This window comes from Nyctibius grandis, chromosome 19 (assembly GCF_013368605.1).
Source record: "Nyctibius grandis isolate bNycGra1 chromosome 19, bNycGra1.pri, whole genome shotgun sequence".
Lineage (NCBI taxonomy): Eukaryota > Metazoa > Chordata > Aves > Nyctibiiformes > Nyctibiidae > Nyctibius > Nyctibius grandis.
Window position 1 is genome coordinate 3,383,437 of NC_090676.1, and position 16,245 is coordinate 3,399,681.

At 54.9% G+C, this 16,245-nt stretch overlaps 1 protein-coding gene across 1 annotated transcript; it reads left to right on the top strand.

Moving 5' to 3' along the window:
* The first annotated feature begins 2,668 nt into the window (after positions 1–2,668).
* Positions 2,669–16,240, top strand: RBBP8NL (RBBP8 N-terminal like). The gene is made up of 13 exons (XM_068416431.1): positions 2,669–2,735; positions 4,478–4,520; positions 5,006–5,101; positions 5,450–5,562; positions 6,109–6,181; positions 7,392–7,558; positions 8,061–8,143; positions 9,577–9,740; positions 10,992–11,811; positions 12,225–12,333; positions 14,356–14,417; positions 14,740–14,866; positions 16,122–16,240. Exons 1-13 carry the CDS (start codon positions 2,669–2,671, stop codon positions 16,238–16,240), a joined length of 2,043 nt encoding a protein of 680 aa, XP_068272532.1.
* Positions 16,241–16,245: the final 5 nt, after the last annotated feature.

Sequence of the window (16,245 nt, forward strand, 5' to 3'; positions counted from 1 at the left end):
AGCCCTGCCTTCCTGAACCCCAGCCTGGGTGTCACCCTCCCGGCATGTCCCACCTGGAGCCCCAAAGCCCAAGATGCTGGGTGCTGCTCAGCCCTGGGGAGAGGGCAGCGCTGGGGTGGGCAGGGGCTGGTCCAGCACCAGCGAGCATGGTAGGGAGCCCACGCGGCCACTACCAGCTCTGCTCCCAGTTGCAATCCCTGCCCAGTTTGCAGCACTGGCGAATGCAATGGGAATTAGTGCCTGAGCACTTCAAAGCCTCCCCAGCCAGCACTTGGGGTTTCAGCCCCGCAACAGCAGCGGTGGGTCTCACAACCTCCCTTCCGCCCCGGGGAGGTGCTCTGCCCGGGGCAGAGCCGAATTTAGGACTCGGCGACCCTGCAAAGTGCTTCCCGTTAACATCAGGGGGTTGTTGTTTTATTTTTTGGAGTAGAGCTGGGTGTTATTTCCCCTGGCTTGTTACTCAGCTGTGGCTCTCGGGGCTGAGCAGCAGAGATCGGTTCCCAATCCCATTTCGCGGCGGCCGATCCCGAGCTGTGCGAGCCACGACAAGCCGCCCTGTGCCTCGGGTGGCTTTTGCTTGCTGGGAGAGATCCCGCAGCCCTGGGAAAGGGTAGGTTCTGCCCAGGGATGTGTGAGTGATGAATATTTTTTTTAATTCTTTCTTCAGACAGTGAGATCTGTTGCTTGTTTGCTCACAAGGCAAGGAAGCTTCTTCGCCAATCCAAGCGAGCGAAGAGCGCACAAGCCGAGCTCGCTGCTTCTGCTCGCTGGCGCGTGCCTCATTTCTTTTGAAAATCAGATGCTTTAGGGGAAAGTTTCTTCTTCCAGCTCTGCGTGCCCACATCTTGCATATGCAGGCGATCCGGCACACCTCTGCTCTGCATGCAGATAAAGGCACCGGCAGGGAGCCGGGCTGGGAGCGTGCCGGAGTCCGGCGGAAACCTCCCCGTGCTGCCGTGGGGCTGCAAAACCCAGCTCCCAGCCCAGCCGTTCACCTTCAAACAACAGAGGGGAGGTTTTCTCCCTGGTCATCTCTGCATGCTTGAAGGCTGTGTGCCCAGGTGCTTTGTCAGGAACGGGATTATTGGCCGTGACTCAGTAACACGCTGTGACTTTTAGGGGAGAAGCTCCCACGTGGAGATGCTGAATGCCCCCACGTGGAAGTCCTTCTTCTCCCAGCGTGGTTTGGGTGGTCCTGGAGGACACCTCAGGGTGGGCAGGGCTTTGCTGACCTGCTCGGAGGGGCAGGGAGGTTGCACACCCAAACCCTGGGGACCCTCCACGATGCTCTGCAGGGATGCTCGGACACACACCCCTCCCTGGGACCACCACAGTCCAGGAGGGACCTGCGTTCACAGCTGTTTTGAGGGATCTGAGACTCTCCAAGGCTTTGACTGATGGAAAGGAAAAGAGTTTATCCCAACAACAGCATCCCAGGGAGGAATGAGGTCATCACTGATGTAGTGAGCTTTCTCACCTCTAAAGTTTCTGCTTTACAGCCCTGCTAGTAATTTCAAAATGATTAGGGCAAAATTCTTAAAAAACAACCACTTTACTTTCAGGCTGTTTGTTTACCTCCTGCCTTTCCCAACTTACTGAGGTGGGGGTGCCGTGGGCTGCTCTCCACCTCGCCTGTTTTTTGGGGAAGTTTTCAACCAAAAAAGGAAGAAGCAAGGTTTTTTTAGAGAGCAGAGCACTTTATCTGTTCTCAGGGATTATAGAATGCTACTGCCAGCACTGAGTGATGGCACTCAGCATGATGGAGCATTAATAACCTCATAACAGCAATGGAAAAACTGAGGCAGGGGCAGGCTGAGCAGAGACCTGAGCCCAGGGCAGGAGCTGGGGGGACAGCCACCGCACCCCGGGGTGCCCCAGCTCACATTCAGCCCCGTGGGTGCTGTGCCCACACCGGCTCTGCACCCATCACGCTTCCTGCTGGGCTCAGCTCTGTGCATCACCTCTCCAGGTTTCTCTGTAAAATGGGCTGAATAACACTCGGTTTTGTGTCTCCCAAGGGTTCGAAGAGGCTGCAGCCAGCGAGGCCACGCGAGGAGCCCGGGCGATGACAGTAAGGCGGCCGAGAGGTACGTGTTGCCTCGGTAGAAGCTGTGCATGGTGCCAGAGGGAGGAGGGATGCATGGGAGCATCTCAGGACCCAGTGGGAGATGAGTCCATCAGGCTCGAGCACCAAGGCTGCCACAAGTTTTCCCATCATCAGTCCCCAGCAACGTGGTCCCGACACGAGCCCTGCAATCCCTTCCTCAAGAAGATGCCCTGCCTCATCCCAGAGAAATGTGATTTAAACAGCTCAAAAAGTAGAGGAAAAGCCTGATTTTTCAGCTGGGCTTTCAGTTCTCCCATTTTCCGAGCCATTGCTCTCCGCTTTGCCCGTGCCCCCAGCCTGGGGCTGAGGCAGGGTGGGCAGGTCTGAAAACGCCTCCCCGGACGAGCTCGCTGCTTTGTGCATGCCCGTGGCTTAGCAAACGATTTCACTTTCTAGATTTGGGCTTTGTCCTGTTTCTAGGACTTCCCAGAACACCCCATACAGAAGACACTTCTCTTTTATCGGACTTTTTGTTTCTATTTTAGGCTGAAACCTGAATAATTTGAAACAAAAGGACACCCTCACACTGGAAGCAGCCCGGCGTGCGGCACAGCCCTGAACATGACCACGGAGAGCTTTGCAGAGTTCCTGAATAAGCTCAAGGAAATCCATGAGAAGGAGGTCCAAGGTAAGGAGACAGGAGAAGTCTTCTTAAAAACCAGCAGAGATCTGTTTCTTTGTGATGCCACCTTGATCTGGTTTGAAATAACCCGATGGGAGGAGGAGCGGGTGTGGATTAGCGAGCTTTGGGAATTAGGGCTCAGCAAGCATCACCCACAGGGATGGATGGGGATGCAGGGTCACAGCCTGGCCCTCGGGGGACCACACCATCCGATGGCACCTTGGTCTGGTTTATCCATCTTATTCCGGTGGAGAACAAGGTTTACTGAGAAAATCAGTAACTTTTTGGATGATGAGGAGGGACAGAAGAGAGAGGGTGTTCCTGCATCCGATATCCCACCTACGGGAATCCCACTTGCTCCAAGCATTAATCACGGGGGATTTGGCTCCTTTCCTGCTCCTGCTGCTGTGGGCTGTGATAAAGGTGAATCGGGAGGTTTGCAGAAGCAACATGCACACCCGCTGGGCATCTTCTCCGAGCGTGGATTGGAGTATACTTGCATAAAAGGAAAGTGGAAAGATGCAATAATCTATAAGACCGAAGCAGCAGGAGTATGAGGCTCTGTTAAAGAAAATCCTAGAGTCAGGTTAGAGAGTTTATTCCTCTAGGGAATAAATTATTCCCTGGATCATACATTATTAAAATAAGAACCATTAGGTTAAGCAACCAAATGCCAAATCCAATTGTTTTCATATTAGAATAATTCCCAGTACCAATATTATGAACAAAACAACAGCGCTTTTGGAGGATTTGGGCTTATGAATTTATTCCCTTCTTGTGTAATTTCAAGCCATGTGAGAGTTAGAGGAAACTGTTGAGCAATTTAAACCACATGTTTACATCTACTTTGCATAAAATGGATCTGACAAGATCTAGCATCTGCAGATCCACCAACGAAAGCCGTTCTTGTTCAGCTGTAAATATCCTCCAAGACACTTTGTAGTGCTGAGAGTTATAAAATACTGCCCACCTGGGAAATGTGTGCTGTAACGAGAAATAACCAGGAACAAAACTGGAACAGACTTTTTGGGGGTGGGGGGGAAGTGCAGACTCACTAAACAGTGGAAATACAAAATGTGCTCACATTTTGTACTACTTTTCCAGCTACATTAACACTGCGATCTTGTTTAACGCAGGCAAGGTGTTATTCCTTCTCAGGAATAAGGTTTGCAAATGATGAGGTTTCTGCAAAGCCAGTCACAGAATCACAGAATCAATCAGGTTGGAAGAGCCCTCTGGGATCATCGAGTCCAACCATTGCCCTGATACCACCATGTCAACTAGACCATGGCACTAAGTGCCATGTCCAGTCTTTTTTTAAACACATCCAGAGATGGTGACTCCACCACCTCCCTGGGCAGCCCCTTCCAATGTCTAATAACCCCTTCTGAGAAGAAATTCTTCCTAATGTCCAACCTGAACCTCCCCTGGCAAAGATTGAGGCTGTGTCCTCTTGTCCTATCGCTAGTTGCCTGGGAGAAGAGGCCGACTCCCACTCCACGACAACCTCCCTTTAGGTAGCTGTAGACTGCACTAAGGTCACCTCTGAGCCTCCTCTTCTCCAGGCTAAGCACTCCCAGCTCCCTCAGCCGTTCCTCGTAGGTTCACCCTCCTGAAGTTCCATCACTGCATTTTGTCTCCAAACTACAGGGGAATTGTCAATAAATTCTATTATTATTATTATTATTATTATTATTATTATTATTATTATTATTCAATTGCCTCTCAATCTCTGTTAATTATTCCAGGTCTGCAAAGCAAGCTGGCGGAGCTGACAATGGAGAAGTGCCGGTGAGCAACACGTCTACCCACACCGTGGCGGGATGGGGGGCGGAGGGGGGTTATGTCAGTTCATTTCCAGACCTCCCGGGCACTCCTCCAAGGCTGCCGGATTTCGAGAGCATGGTTTGCCTTTCTGGCTCTGCCAAATGTAAACCTTTTGGTGACTTTTGCCATGCAAGTCCCCACCTCCAGTTTAGCTTCCCGACGGCAAGTGATGCTCATGCTGACGGGTGCTCGCTCTCTTGGGAAGCAATAAAATGGGATGCAGCAAGCTGCTAACTCCAAGGGTGGATGTCACAGGGCGGCGTCTGGCCTCTAACACCTTTGTTTCCCCTCCTGCCACACAAGAAAAAGCAATTCAGCCATTCCAGTGTGAGCGGCACGGTGGGCTCAGAGCAGAAATCCTTCCCCTTGTCAAGGTGCTGCAGATAAAGGCACAGAATTGGGGGAGAACTCTAATAACCCTCTTTTCTTTGCTCTGTTTCTTCAATTAGCGATGCTCAGAGAATTGAAGAGTTGTTTGCTAAAAATCACCAGTTAAGGGAACAACAGAAGGTGCTTAAAGAAAATGTAAAGGTGTTAGAAAACAGGTAATTTATTTTTCAATAGGGTGCTGTCCCGTGGCAGCGAATGCACCCTCCTGGGGGAGGGTTTGGGGGTTGCTGTCTTCCCAGGAGCGGGATGTAGCACCTGAACCACTTTTTTGCTCATACTCAGCTGCTGGGGGAGCCTGGGCACATGCAGAGGAGCTTCCCTAAGCTGCTGGTGGTGGGGCTGGGGGGTGGAAGGGCCAGGGCTGGGCTGTGCGGGTGATAACTCCTCTCTCCAACTCGGGGTGGTGGGCTGGGTGCGCACGCTTCTCCGTGGGGAGGGCAGGAGCTTATTTCCCTCATGGGAACTGGATGTTAACAAGCTGCTGGCCATGGGTTTCCCCCCAGGCTGCGAGCGGGTCTCTGCGACAGATGCATGGTCACCCAGGAGCTGGCGAAAAAGAAGCAGAATGAGTATGAGACGTCCCATTTCCAGAGCCTGCAGCACATCTTCATCCTCAGTACGTACCACTGCCTGCTGTAAGCTCGGGTCTTCGCTCAGTTAATGCCTCTCCCAGATATTTGCACGTGAGCTCTCCCGGTGACCCGGCACCCAGGAGGGGTTTGGGGATGGGGACAAGGGAGGGAGCCGATGTGAGTGTGGGGGTCTTGAAAAATCAGCTCTGACCAGGAACTGCGGGTGGCAGCCCACGTGCCCCCCAAGCAGAGGTGACTGCTCTCACGAAGCGGCAGAGCTGGGGCGGTGCAGTCCTCCAGCCCTCCAGCAAAATGAGAGATGCTCACGCCGAAAGCAGCCCCGAGCTGGCCAGGCCGTGTCAGCTGCCTGGAAAAAAGATGCCTTTGGCACCACAGAAGCAATGCTCTGGCAAAGGCAGGAAAGTCACGGCAGCAGCTCAGCACGGGTGAATGGAAATCAAGCAGCACGTGTGATGGATCTGCCTTTGGCAGAGCTCCCAGCACCGCCTGGGCTCGGCGTGTTTTTCCCTGGGGATCTGGCTGGCCCAGGGAGGGTCGTGGGGGTAAAGGCACAACTTGTGTCCCTGCAGCTAACGAGACGAACCGCCTGAGGGAAGAGAACAAAACTCTCAAGGAAGAACTGAAGAGGCTCCGGAGCCTGGAGTAAGTGCTCTCCTGGGTTTCATTCATTGCGAGGGGTGTTGGTAAGGACAGAGGCGTCCCCGCAGCTCAGCTGGGCTACGTCCAGACCGCGGCATCCTCAGGGGTAACTTAGCATCTAATTTCTATGGATTCCTGTACATGTTAGACACCGAAACACCCGTAATGGTCTCTAAGTCCTTTGCTCACGCCTCTGTTCACCAGCATCCAAGGATTCGGTTCTTGGGGAACAAGGGTATTCAACACCCCCCATGGGGGAAGCAAAGCCCTGGGCTGCTCGCCTTGGCCACAGACCTCACCCTGGGCTTCCGTGGCTTTTCCATGGCACCAGCTCCTCTCCTGCACAGTGACGTGCAAGGGACTGAGATGGGATTAAGAGGGAGAAGTGATCTGCACCAACAGGTTCATATCCCAGCAGAGCACTATGCTGAAAGCCACGTAACCTGCCAGGCTGGCCAATATATACAAATCAGCTCGTTCCTCAAGGGTTTAAAGTCCAGAGGAATTAGCACTGAGGGATTAGTTTAGAAATGTGTTTTCTTTGGAGCACAGAAGCACCATCCGCTTAAAGAGAAACTCTTGCTTTTACTCCTCGATGCTTCCCAAGGCCTGAGGAGTTTCAGAGCTGCAGGTTGGGCTGTTCTGCTCTGCTCCTTCCTGGCTGCTGGATTGAAAGATTTCCAGCCAAACACTCATGTCTCAGCATCAGGGTCAAGCCAGGATTTTGTCCATGACATAAGCGTGGGTCTCTGAGACTCAGTGACTCCCTCATAGTGACCAAGAGCATCAGCCCCACCAGCTCGCTATGGTGAAGGGGGACAGCCGCCACATCCCTGTGCTGGATCCACCCCTCCATCAGGCTGAAAGCCCAGCCAGGACGTACAGGTTCTCACAGAGCTTTTGCAATAGCCGCAGTTGGGTTTTGGCTTACCCAACGTCATGGCTTCCTGCGACGTTACCCACAGCCAAGTGGGGAAATCAGACCTTGAGCTGTCGTTCTGGCGCTGTCCCATGCTCCAGACTGCAGCTGAGCTAGCAATAAGCTGCCATGGAAGGAGGTGAGTCTGAGGATCCGGTATATCCACATACAGATATATATAAATATGTATATTTATATATCGGGCTCTATAACTCAGAGCTCCCAGTACAGTGGCTCTCAAACCTTCCTTCTCCTGCCCCTTCTCATTCATTCGTGTCCTTCTTCTTTCAACAGGGACAGGACAAAGCAGCCAGAAGTCACCTCTAGAGAAAGCAGCTCCACCCCCAGCTCCCCCTTGGCTTTACTGTCCCCAGCGAGCAAGAACGCTGGCACCGAGAAAACAGCTCACAGGGGAGCAGAAGCAGCCCACCACGATGTGCCGAGCCTCGAGCTGGGAGAAGGTGGGTGCTGCTGGCTCCCACCATCCTTGAGGGAGCTGGGATGGGAAGAGTGGCTGAGCTGTGGTGCAAAGCTGCTCTGGGAAAGGGTCTGGAGAGCAAAGACCAAGCTGTTGGCAGCTCAGATGAACATTGCCATGGGCAGAATATCTGCTGGGGGGGGGAAATGCATGTCAAGGGAGAAACACGCTGCTCTGTGTTAGAGAAAAGAGTGCTTGGGTGCCCTCACTGTAAGACGAGTGCTGTGCAGTTGTGGACCTAGACCCATTTCATGCAGAGACCATGTTGTTGCCTTGCTGCCACCCACACATGCAATGGAGGGTACATTCAATCAGGTCTGGCTTGAGCCAGACAGAAATTTTGGCTCGAAATCTTCAACAGGAGGTGGTTGGTGCCAGCCAGTGGCATCCTTGCGAGGCTGCGAGACTCCAGCATGCTGCAGGGCAGGGCAGCCTGCAACAGCTCTGTGGGACCATCATGGTGGCTGGTTGTGTCTTTTTTGCAGAAAAGCCTGCGGGACAGAGAAGTTCTCCGAGCAGCAGGACTTCCCCAGGCACTGGCCTCCAAGAAGTCAGCCTCACAGAAATGGTGAGTTGCCGGAGGTAGCCTGATGACCTCAGACCTTCTCCCCACCACTGTGGTCACCTGAACTGGATCAAGAGAGGTAGACTGGGACAGGGAAAGAGTAGGAGGCACTTAGGGGGTGAAACAATTAGACTTGGGCAGTTTGCCGTTGCCAGAGCCGAGGAGGGCACCTACCAAATGCCAGATGCATCCTCTCTGCAGAAATCGCCACTCACTGCAAGCAAAGCATTTGGAGTTTGGCACAGGGTCCTGTCCCTGCCGTGAGTGTGCACATCTTTGTTTGCTCCTGTGTTTATTCTCCATGACAACACGTCTAGCATCCTTGAGTCCTCTGCCCATTGCTCTGGTTCCTCTCTCAGACATCTGGCTGGGGAAAGCTCTGAGGAGTGAAGGATCTGAGGAGCTTCTGCTGAGCCACATCTCAGCATAGCTTATCTTGAGTTATAGAGTCAGCTCTCCATTATCTGTGCGAGCAAGAAGCTGGAGCATTGTGAGTGTTGGAAAAGCCTGGAGAACATGTAAACTGTGGGAGCTGTGGGTACTGAGAACAAACACACCACAGCAGCCCTGCCCCAGAGCACTGCAGCTGTCTCTCCATCTGCAGTGTAATGAATATTGGTATTTTCAGAGGGCTGGCATTTGTGCATTGATGCAAGCCTGCCATGCCTTTAAAAAACACAGAGAGTATGTGTCAGCCAAAGGATGCTGAGTGATAGAGTGATATTGGGTACTAGAAGATGAGACTGCAGGACCTGGAGCCCTGTTCCTGGTCGTGGGAACTCAAGCCTGCATACACCCCCACATTTTGGCACAGGCTTCGCTTACCTGAACCCCACAGAAAACTTGAAAGAGCAGGTGAGAAGGGGTTTTGGTAAGGCTGCAGGCAGGCTGTGAGGATAATTAATAGGGATCACAGGAAGGGTTGGTGACATCTCCAGGTGGGCAGGGGAGAAGCAAGTCAGAACATGTGGAGAGCCTTTCATGACAGCAGATGGAAATGATGATGTCCTGGCCTCGCAGCCAGGTACTGCACTGGAAATACAACCACCAAATCAGTGCATGCCAGGAGCTTGCATGAATTAAAGTCTAGTGGCCTGATTAGGGGTCAGGGAATTTGCAGAGTCTTATCTTGGTTGAGCCACTGATTCATGGCTTGACGGGAGAGGAAGCACAAGACCTCCTGGGCTACAAATCAGTGCAGCCAGAAAACAAGGAGTACTGTAGATCCTGTAGAAAACATGAAGGGGAAATTTCCTGGGAAAAGCAATAAAAATACGCTTGAGCTGTTGACCAGAATTGTACCAAACAGAGCACTCAGGAGCTGTCTTGTTCATGCCAGTGAAGAGCTGTGTCTGCTCGGCGGGGCTCCCCTCGGCCACGTGCTGCCTGGGGTGTGCAGCAGAACAGCTCACCTGGACTTTCCTCCCCTGCCACAGGCATCCCAGAGGATCGCCAACCAGCTGCACGGAACCATCGCCCTGGTGAGACCTGGCTCCAGACCCTGCCTCCTGGAAAAAAGTCCTTCGGGGACAGCAGTGTCCCCCCCGGCAAGGAAGACTCCTCTCCCACCGGAGCGCGAGCACAGCCCCAGCCTTGAGGCGTGAGTGAGGGGCTCGTGGGTCGCGGTGTGGGCCTGATCCATGGCCCCTTGCAGCTGTCCCACCAGGCAGACTGCAATGAGATGGCCAGTATTCGCTCTATCTGCCCACCTTCTTCTCCAGACTTCTCCCACAGTCTTGGGGAGGGGGGTCTCCCAGTTTACACCAGCAAAAAATGACTGGAATCCAGTCCGATGAGATCAGCCTCTCCAGCTTCATCAGACAGACCCAGAAGGCGAACCGGGTGCCCCCACCTGCAGCCGGGAGGAGAAGGACTTGCCTCACGGGTGGCAGCAATCCCTGCTCCTCCTTATCTATTCTAATGGGCTTCCCTGCAGGGCTCAGCACTTCCCCGGGCTTGTCCTCCCCGCAGAGGGCTGGGCACAGCCAGTGAGTTCACCTGTAGAGACAGCCAGTTTCCCAGAGTGGGAGTGGATCTGCCAAGTGTTACCAGGAAAAACCCACGCACACAGAAGCTGCCAAATCACCAGCAACAGCCGGGACTCGGTTTGTGGGGCAGGTTCATGCACCACACCGACCTTCTTAGCATGGCTGTAAAAATCTCCCGTTGAGTGAGATTAGGGGAGGGTGGGCTGTTCCTCTGTCCTGGAGGTCCTCAGGCCCACCAAGGCACTAAGAAAGCCCAACAGCAGGTAGTTAGGATGTTTCTGGCTGTAAGGCATGGTTTGACAAGTGACTTCTCAGCAGCAGTGCTGACGTGAGCAGTCACCGCATCCCCCCACTCGCTCAACCCCCTGCGTGGAGCTGCCATGGCCCAGGGATGGATGGTGGGATGGTGATGGCTTCCTGCGGTGTGTGCTGTGCGCAGACCCGCTGCTGGCTGCCTGACTCCCGCGGCCACTGGGACCGTCGTCCCCGAAGGCAACCGTGGTGCACGGGGCCAGGAGCTGCAACAGGCAGCGGGATGGAGAAAGAGCAGGAGAGACAGAATCACAGAATCAGTCAGGTTGGAAGAGCCCTCTGCGATCATTGAGTCCAACCATTGCCCTGGCACCACCATGTCAACTAGACCATGGCACTAAGTGCCATGTCCAGGCTTTTCTTAAACACCTCCAGAGATGGTGACTCCACCACCTCCCTGGGCAGCCCGTTCCAATGCCTAATGACCCTTGCTGAGAAGAAATGCTCCCTAATGTCTAGACCACGCACATCACCTGCGGGAGCTGGGAAATTCTCAGCTTAACATGAAAATTCTCTGATTAACATGATTATTTTTGTCCTGCTTCTTTTAGTTATTTAACAGCAAGCAAACCAGACTCCCCCAAGGTTGCTCCATCCTATGAGAACCTAAAGGTGACGGCCCGGAGAGAGCAGCTCTGCCTCCTCCACAAGCACCTTTCCCTGCACCAGCTGGGGCTGGCAAGTAACTGTGCCTTGGCCGACCGCGACAGCAGCAGCTTCTCCAGCCATTTGCTCAGGGTCAAAGACGCTGAAGGCAGGACGCGGTCGCATGATGGCTGGGAAGATCATGCAGCCTTGCTGAAGCTCCCTGCCGCCATGGTGTACGTGAGGGACCAGCACCTGGAGGAGAAGCTGCAGCTCCTCAAGCACCGGGAGCGGCTGCAGCATTTCCTCATGCAGCAGTGTCAGCCAGGGCAGCAGGCAGACGGAGACCCAAAGCCTGCGCCCGAGGAGCAGCCGCTTTCCCCATGGCTGAGCACCACAGCGGGGTGCAAGGAGGAAAGGTCCTTCCTGGGGGATGCTGCAGGTGGGAAGGAAGAGAAGGAGCTTTGGCTGAGCCGGGACAGATCTGAGCTCCGAGAAAAGGTGGAGGCAGCGAGGGACGATGGTGCAGATGCGCCGCTGGACCTGTCAGACACCAGCCGTGGCAGGGAACCGGGCTGGCACAACCGCCGGGAGCGGCGGGGGGCCGGCAGCCCACGGCTGAGCCCTGGGGACAGCCCCGCTGGGCCAGCAGCCTGCGGGAGACACGGGGCAGAGTGGGACGGCTTGCGCTTCCCCTGCCACTGGTCCAATGCCACCCGGGCACTGCCTGGCGCTGTCAAGGAGGAGGAGGACGAAGAGGAGGAGGAGGAGGAGGATGAAGCTGTGGTGAGTATGCTCATGTTGGCATCAACCGTGGCCCCTTCCCCTCCCCAGAGTCCAGCACTGGGACTGGCACCATTATGACCACCATTAAGGTCCCATGGGAGGGTGGCTTTGCTGCATGTGAAGCCAATGGGGATGTATTTGCCCACAGTAAAGCCACGGCCACTTAGCTCTGGCTCTCAATACCCACCTGCCCTCCCCTTTGGCGCCCATGGGGTGTCCATCCATGTCCAAGGACAGGCGTGTGGCAGCGCCTGCACCCCAGCCTGCAGGTTGGTGCAGGAGGGGTGCTGGGCTCCCTTGCAACTCACCACGAGTGCTGGTCCCCACGGGTGTCACAGTCATCACACAGGGGCTGGGGATGGCCCCATCTTCCTGCTGGCAAAGGCGGCATTTGTGCTTCCTGTATCTCACAGCTCGCTCTCGCACGGGCACATCCGACAAACAAGGCCACACTGAGCGACCCAGAGGTGCTTCCAGAGAGCGGGGTGAGACTGGCTGTTGGTGCACAGAAGGGAGAACCAGGTAAAAAGCCCCAGGCAAACGTGACATTTGAGAAGGCAAGAGCAAAAGGTGCTTTTGGTGAAGGCATCTTGCGGCTGGGAGCTCCCTGTGCTGGGCTCTGCAGAAGCAGTAGCTGACCAGATGGGACACCCTGACAGGGGCCCAGGTGCTCCTGGCTCCCAGCTCTTTTGGGCCATTGGGAGAACTTTAGGTTTCACATTTCCATCTTTGAGGGTTCAATTTTCAGCCTTCAGGATGCCCAAAATTCAGGGTCAGTATCTATAGAGAGAAAATAAACCCCGGCTGTTCTGGAGAAGAGCCCAGTATCTCTGCCCAGCACAGAGCAGGAGCCACCCGTGGGGTGCCCTTGCATGCCCTGCAGAGCACCCTGCACCCAGCTGCTGGGTGGCACGGAGGCTCCAGGAGCTAAAGAGGTCAGTTTAACCCCGATCCATTGGCAAACCCCACTCCACGGTGAGCCATGACAAGACGTTGCTGCTCCAGCGTTACCTGCCCCTCTCAGGGAAGCAGAAGCTCAGAAGTCACCCAGCAGAGATGGGGAAAATGCAAGAGGTTTGCAGGACTAGCACTGGAAAACCCATCCCTGTCTGTGCCCCCTCACTCCAAAGCGTGCCCCGCGCTGGCACAGCACGTGGGGCTGAGCACTGAGAGAGGGATGCTGGTACCTGCAGCAGGTGGGACAGGATGCTCTCCTCCCCTTCCCTGCTCCATCCCCTGTAAAAGCCCTTTCCATTCCCAAAACCAGCAGTGCCCTTAGTCTGGGGACACGCAGTGCTTTCTCCCCGCCCGACCGCAGCAGGACGTGGGTGCTGGGTTTGCTGGGTGGGTGGGAGGCAGCAGCCATGGGGAGTGGAGCAGGAAGCACGTCTGCCCAGAGCTGCTCGGTACCAGCCTTACTGGCTCGGCCAGAAAGTTGAGCTCGCCTGGATTAGTTGGTCTGGGCGTGTCGGAGCGGTTTGGGAACACTCTCAGGAGCAGGATTTTGCAGGGTGGAAAAAAAAAAAGGAGGGGGGAGTCCTCTGTGATTCACATGCTGAGGAGATATCATCATAGCAGAAGAATTTCAGCTGATTACATTCTGGGTGTGGGAATCCAGGACTTTCTTCAGTTCTCACCTTAAGGCTGACACAAAGCCCAGGAAACAATACACAAACATTGCTGCACTTTCTAGTGAACCTGAACTCCCAGAAGGATGAAGTGAGGATGGGGTCAGACTACGGGGGCTCTGGAAGCAGCACCTCTGCCCTCCCACCCGGGAAGGGCAGCAAGGGGGGCTGCCGTGCCCACAGTCCCACCCTGGCTAGACCTGGGTGTCAGGTCTGTTGAGGTCCTGGGATGCCCCTGCCCCTTGGAAGAGGGCACAGCTCCGTCCCCAGCCCTCTCTGCCCAGCACGGGTGTGCCGCTGTAGGTGCAGACAGGGCGATGCCACCGCCGGCAAGGCTCGGCCCCTGGCCCGGGCAGCTTCACTCTGCGCGAAGGTTGGGTGCGTGCAAGTACGTGTCTGGGGTTGTGCAGCCTTGGGGCCTGTGTGCAGCACAACCCTTTTGCTGGGCAGGGAAGCAGCTCCCCCGCCTTCCCTTCCTCTGCTCCTCGGCACACGTTCCCTGCCCAGAGCCACCGACCGGCATCGGCAGCAAACGAGGGTTGTGCATTTTGGCCTCTATCCAGACATGCTTCTCCCCACCTGGGTCTCAAAAGGAAGGTGCAGTCTGGGTTTTTAAACACCCCCTCAGCTTCCCAGCCTACACGTGGCCACAGACTTCAGGGCAGCACTTGCAACCTTGGCGTAGCAAAGTCCTATGGATGCAGCTCTGTTGGGAACTGGTTCCCCAGCAGAGCCCTGTTGGATCTCCCATGAACATTAATTTCAAGCCACGTAGCTCACAGTGCCTCTGCTTTGCAACACAGATTATTGCTGAATCTGTTTTCTGCCTCAACGGCTCTCAGAGTCTGGGCCAGTGGCTCTACATCTGCTCATGAGCCCTCACCAGCCAAAAACCCTTCCTTTTGTGTTTCCTTAGATGACGATGATGCTGAGTCTGGGAAGCAGGAATCTGATGAGCCAGACACGACGGACAGCGAGGTGTGTTTGCTCTCCCCAGCCCATTAGCTCAGGCTGTCGGGTCCGAGAGGTGTCAGATGGGTTGTCCCCACCCGAGCTCACTGCAGGAGGTGATAGCTCTTCCTGCACGAGGTGCCAAACCTCATTCCCACACTGTTACCCAACTTGCTGCTGAGGGATAGAGATATCACTCTTTCCAGCTAGTCAAGAGGGTTTATGAACAACAGCATCTGTCACCACTCCATAGCAATGGTCACGAAGGTTCCCAACAATGCGGCTGGGCCATCAGGCCCCTGGGAGAGCCTGGGAGTTTGCAGACTGACTGCTCTTCTCGTTGGTGTAGGTGGCTGCCCCATATGAAGACGATATCCTACAAGAAGCCCAGGCTGATGAGAAATATTTTTGCACCAAAGACAAAGCTCATGCGCTGCAGAAGAAGAGAAAAAGAGGACAAGAGCCCTGGACAAAAGGTAGGGAGGAAGAGTTCCTCGTGGCATCAGCTCAGGGCTACAACTTCTGCTGCTTCCCGAGGGGCTCCTGTGAGAAACACCCAAGGGCACCAGTCGCCTTCCCTGCAGTGGAGGGGAGGGTGCTCCCCCGCCCAGTGCGTGCCACGCTGCAAGCAAATGTTTGCCCAAGGTGATGCAGTGGGGTCTCATTTCCCTGCGATAAGACACTCTGTACCGTGTTTTGGCAGTGATCGTGCCTCAGCCGGAGGAGCCCCTGCTAATGGTTAGCCAGGGGAGCCTGGGCAGGGCGGCCAGGAGAGCGCTCCCCAGCACCTAAGCTAACAGGGCTGAGTCCCTCGTGTTTGCTTAGCCGGTCGGGGAGGTGGCAACTGGAGAAGGCCACATTCCCAGGGGTGAGTTATTGACACTCAGAGAAAGGTTTCTGCCAACTCTGTTGATCTCCCAGCGCGGCCGTGGAGGTTTCCCTGATGACAGAGGAATGTGTTGTAGCCGTGTTCCCTCCAGGTGAATAAGCAGAAAACTGCTCCTGATAAGGGCAAGGATAAGCCGGTGTGCCTGTCAAGTCTTAAAAAGCGCTCTGTCAGAAACACCCTTTGGTACTGCTGGTAAAGACAGGGAAGTGTCTCACACAGGTAGAGGGCTGTTGCTTAAGCATGAAGGGAGCTTGTTTAACCGGCAAGCGCTGCCCCTCGCTCCGTGCCCAGCCTTCGGAGGTGCCTGCTCGCTCGGGGGACTCCGCCGCAGCTGAGGGAGAAAAGGATTTGCTCTACAAAACCAGCTGCTTGGAGCAGTGGGGAGGGAGCTGCCCTGTGCTCCCTAGGGCGGACACCATCCGACCCTCTGGGACTGGATGGGGATGTCCCCAGTGAGGGCTGGATGCAGTTGTGGCAGGAATGGGGGGATGGAGAGGCACAAGCCCTCTCTCAGCACGGGCAGTGTGCCATGTACCACGCTGGAAGGGGGAGAAACGCAAGAAATGCATCCCACTCATCAGGGCACCCTCTCAGGGACACTCCTGCACCAGGTTGGTTCTCTGCCTACTTCTGCTTCACATGTTTTTTCTGTTCCCAGGGTCACAACAGCCTCCCCCAGGTACCCGGGCATCTCACATGTGAGCGGGTTTCTCTTCATCTTTCCTTCGCTCAGCTCTGCTTCCTCCTGCTCTGTCCCTATTTGGGGATGAGGCCACGCTGACCTTGTACATGTAAATCCATTGCTCTGTGGTTAACTCCTGCGGTCATCTTACTGTTCGCAGGAGCTAAGAAGTCAATGAGAGGAAGAAAGAAAGTCAAAGTGGAGCAGTGCTCAGCAGGGATCACGAAGGAACTGGAGAACTGTCCTGCTTCCCACAACAATACCTCTGCGGAGAGCTAACAGCA

Excerpts from the sequence above, each read along its gene's own strand:
- RBBP8NL (XM_068416431.1), top strand. The coding sequence starts at position 2,669 with ATGACCACGGAGAGCTTTGCAGAGTTCCTGAATAAGCTCAAGGAAATC. Across the intron at positions 8,144-9,576 it reads AAGTCAGCCTCACAGAAATG|GCATCCCAGAGGATCGCCAA; the intron begins GTGAGTTGCCGG and ends CCCCTGCCACAG. Across the intron at positions 12,334-14,355 it reads TGCACAGAAGGGAGAACCAG|ATGACGATGATGCTGAGTCT; the intron begins GTAAAAAGCCCC and ends GTGTTTCCTTAG.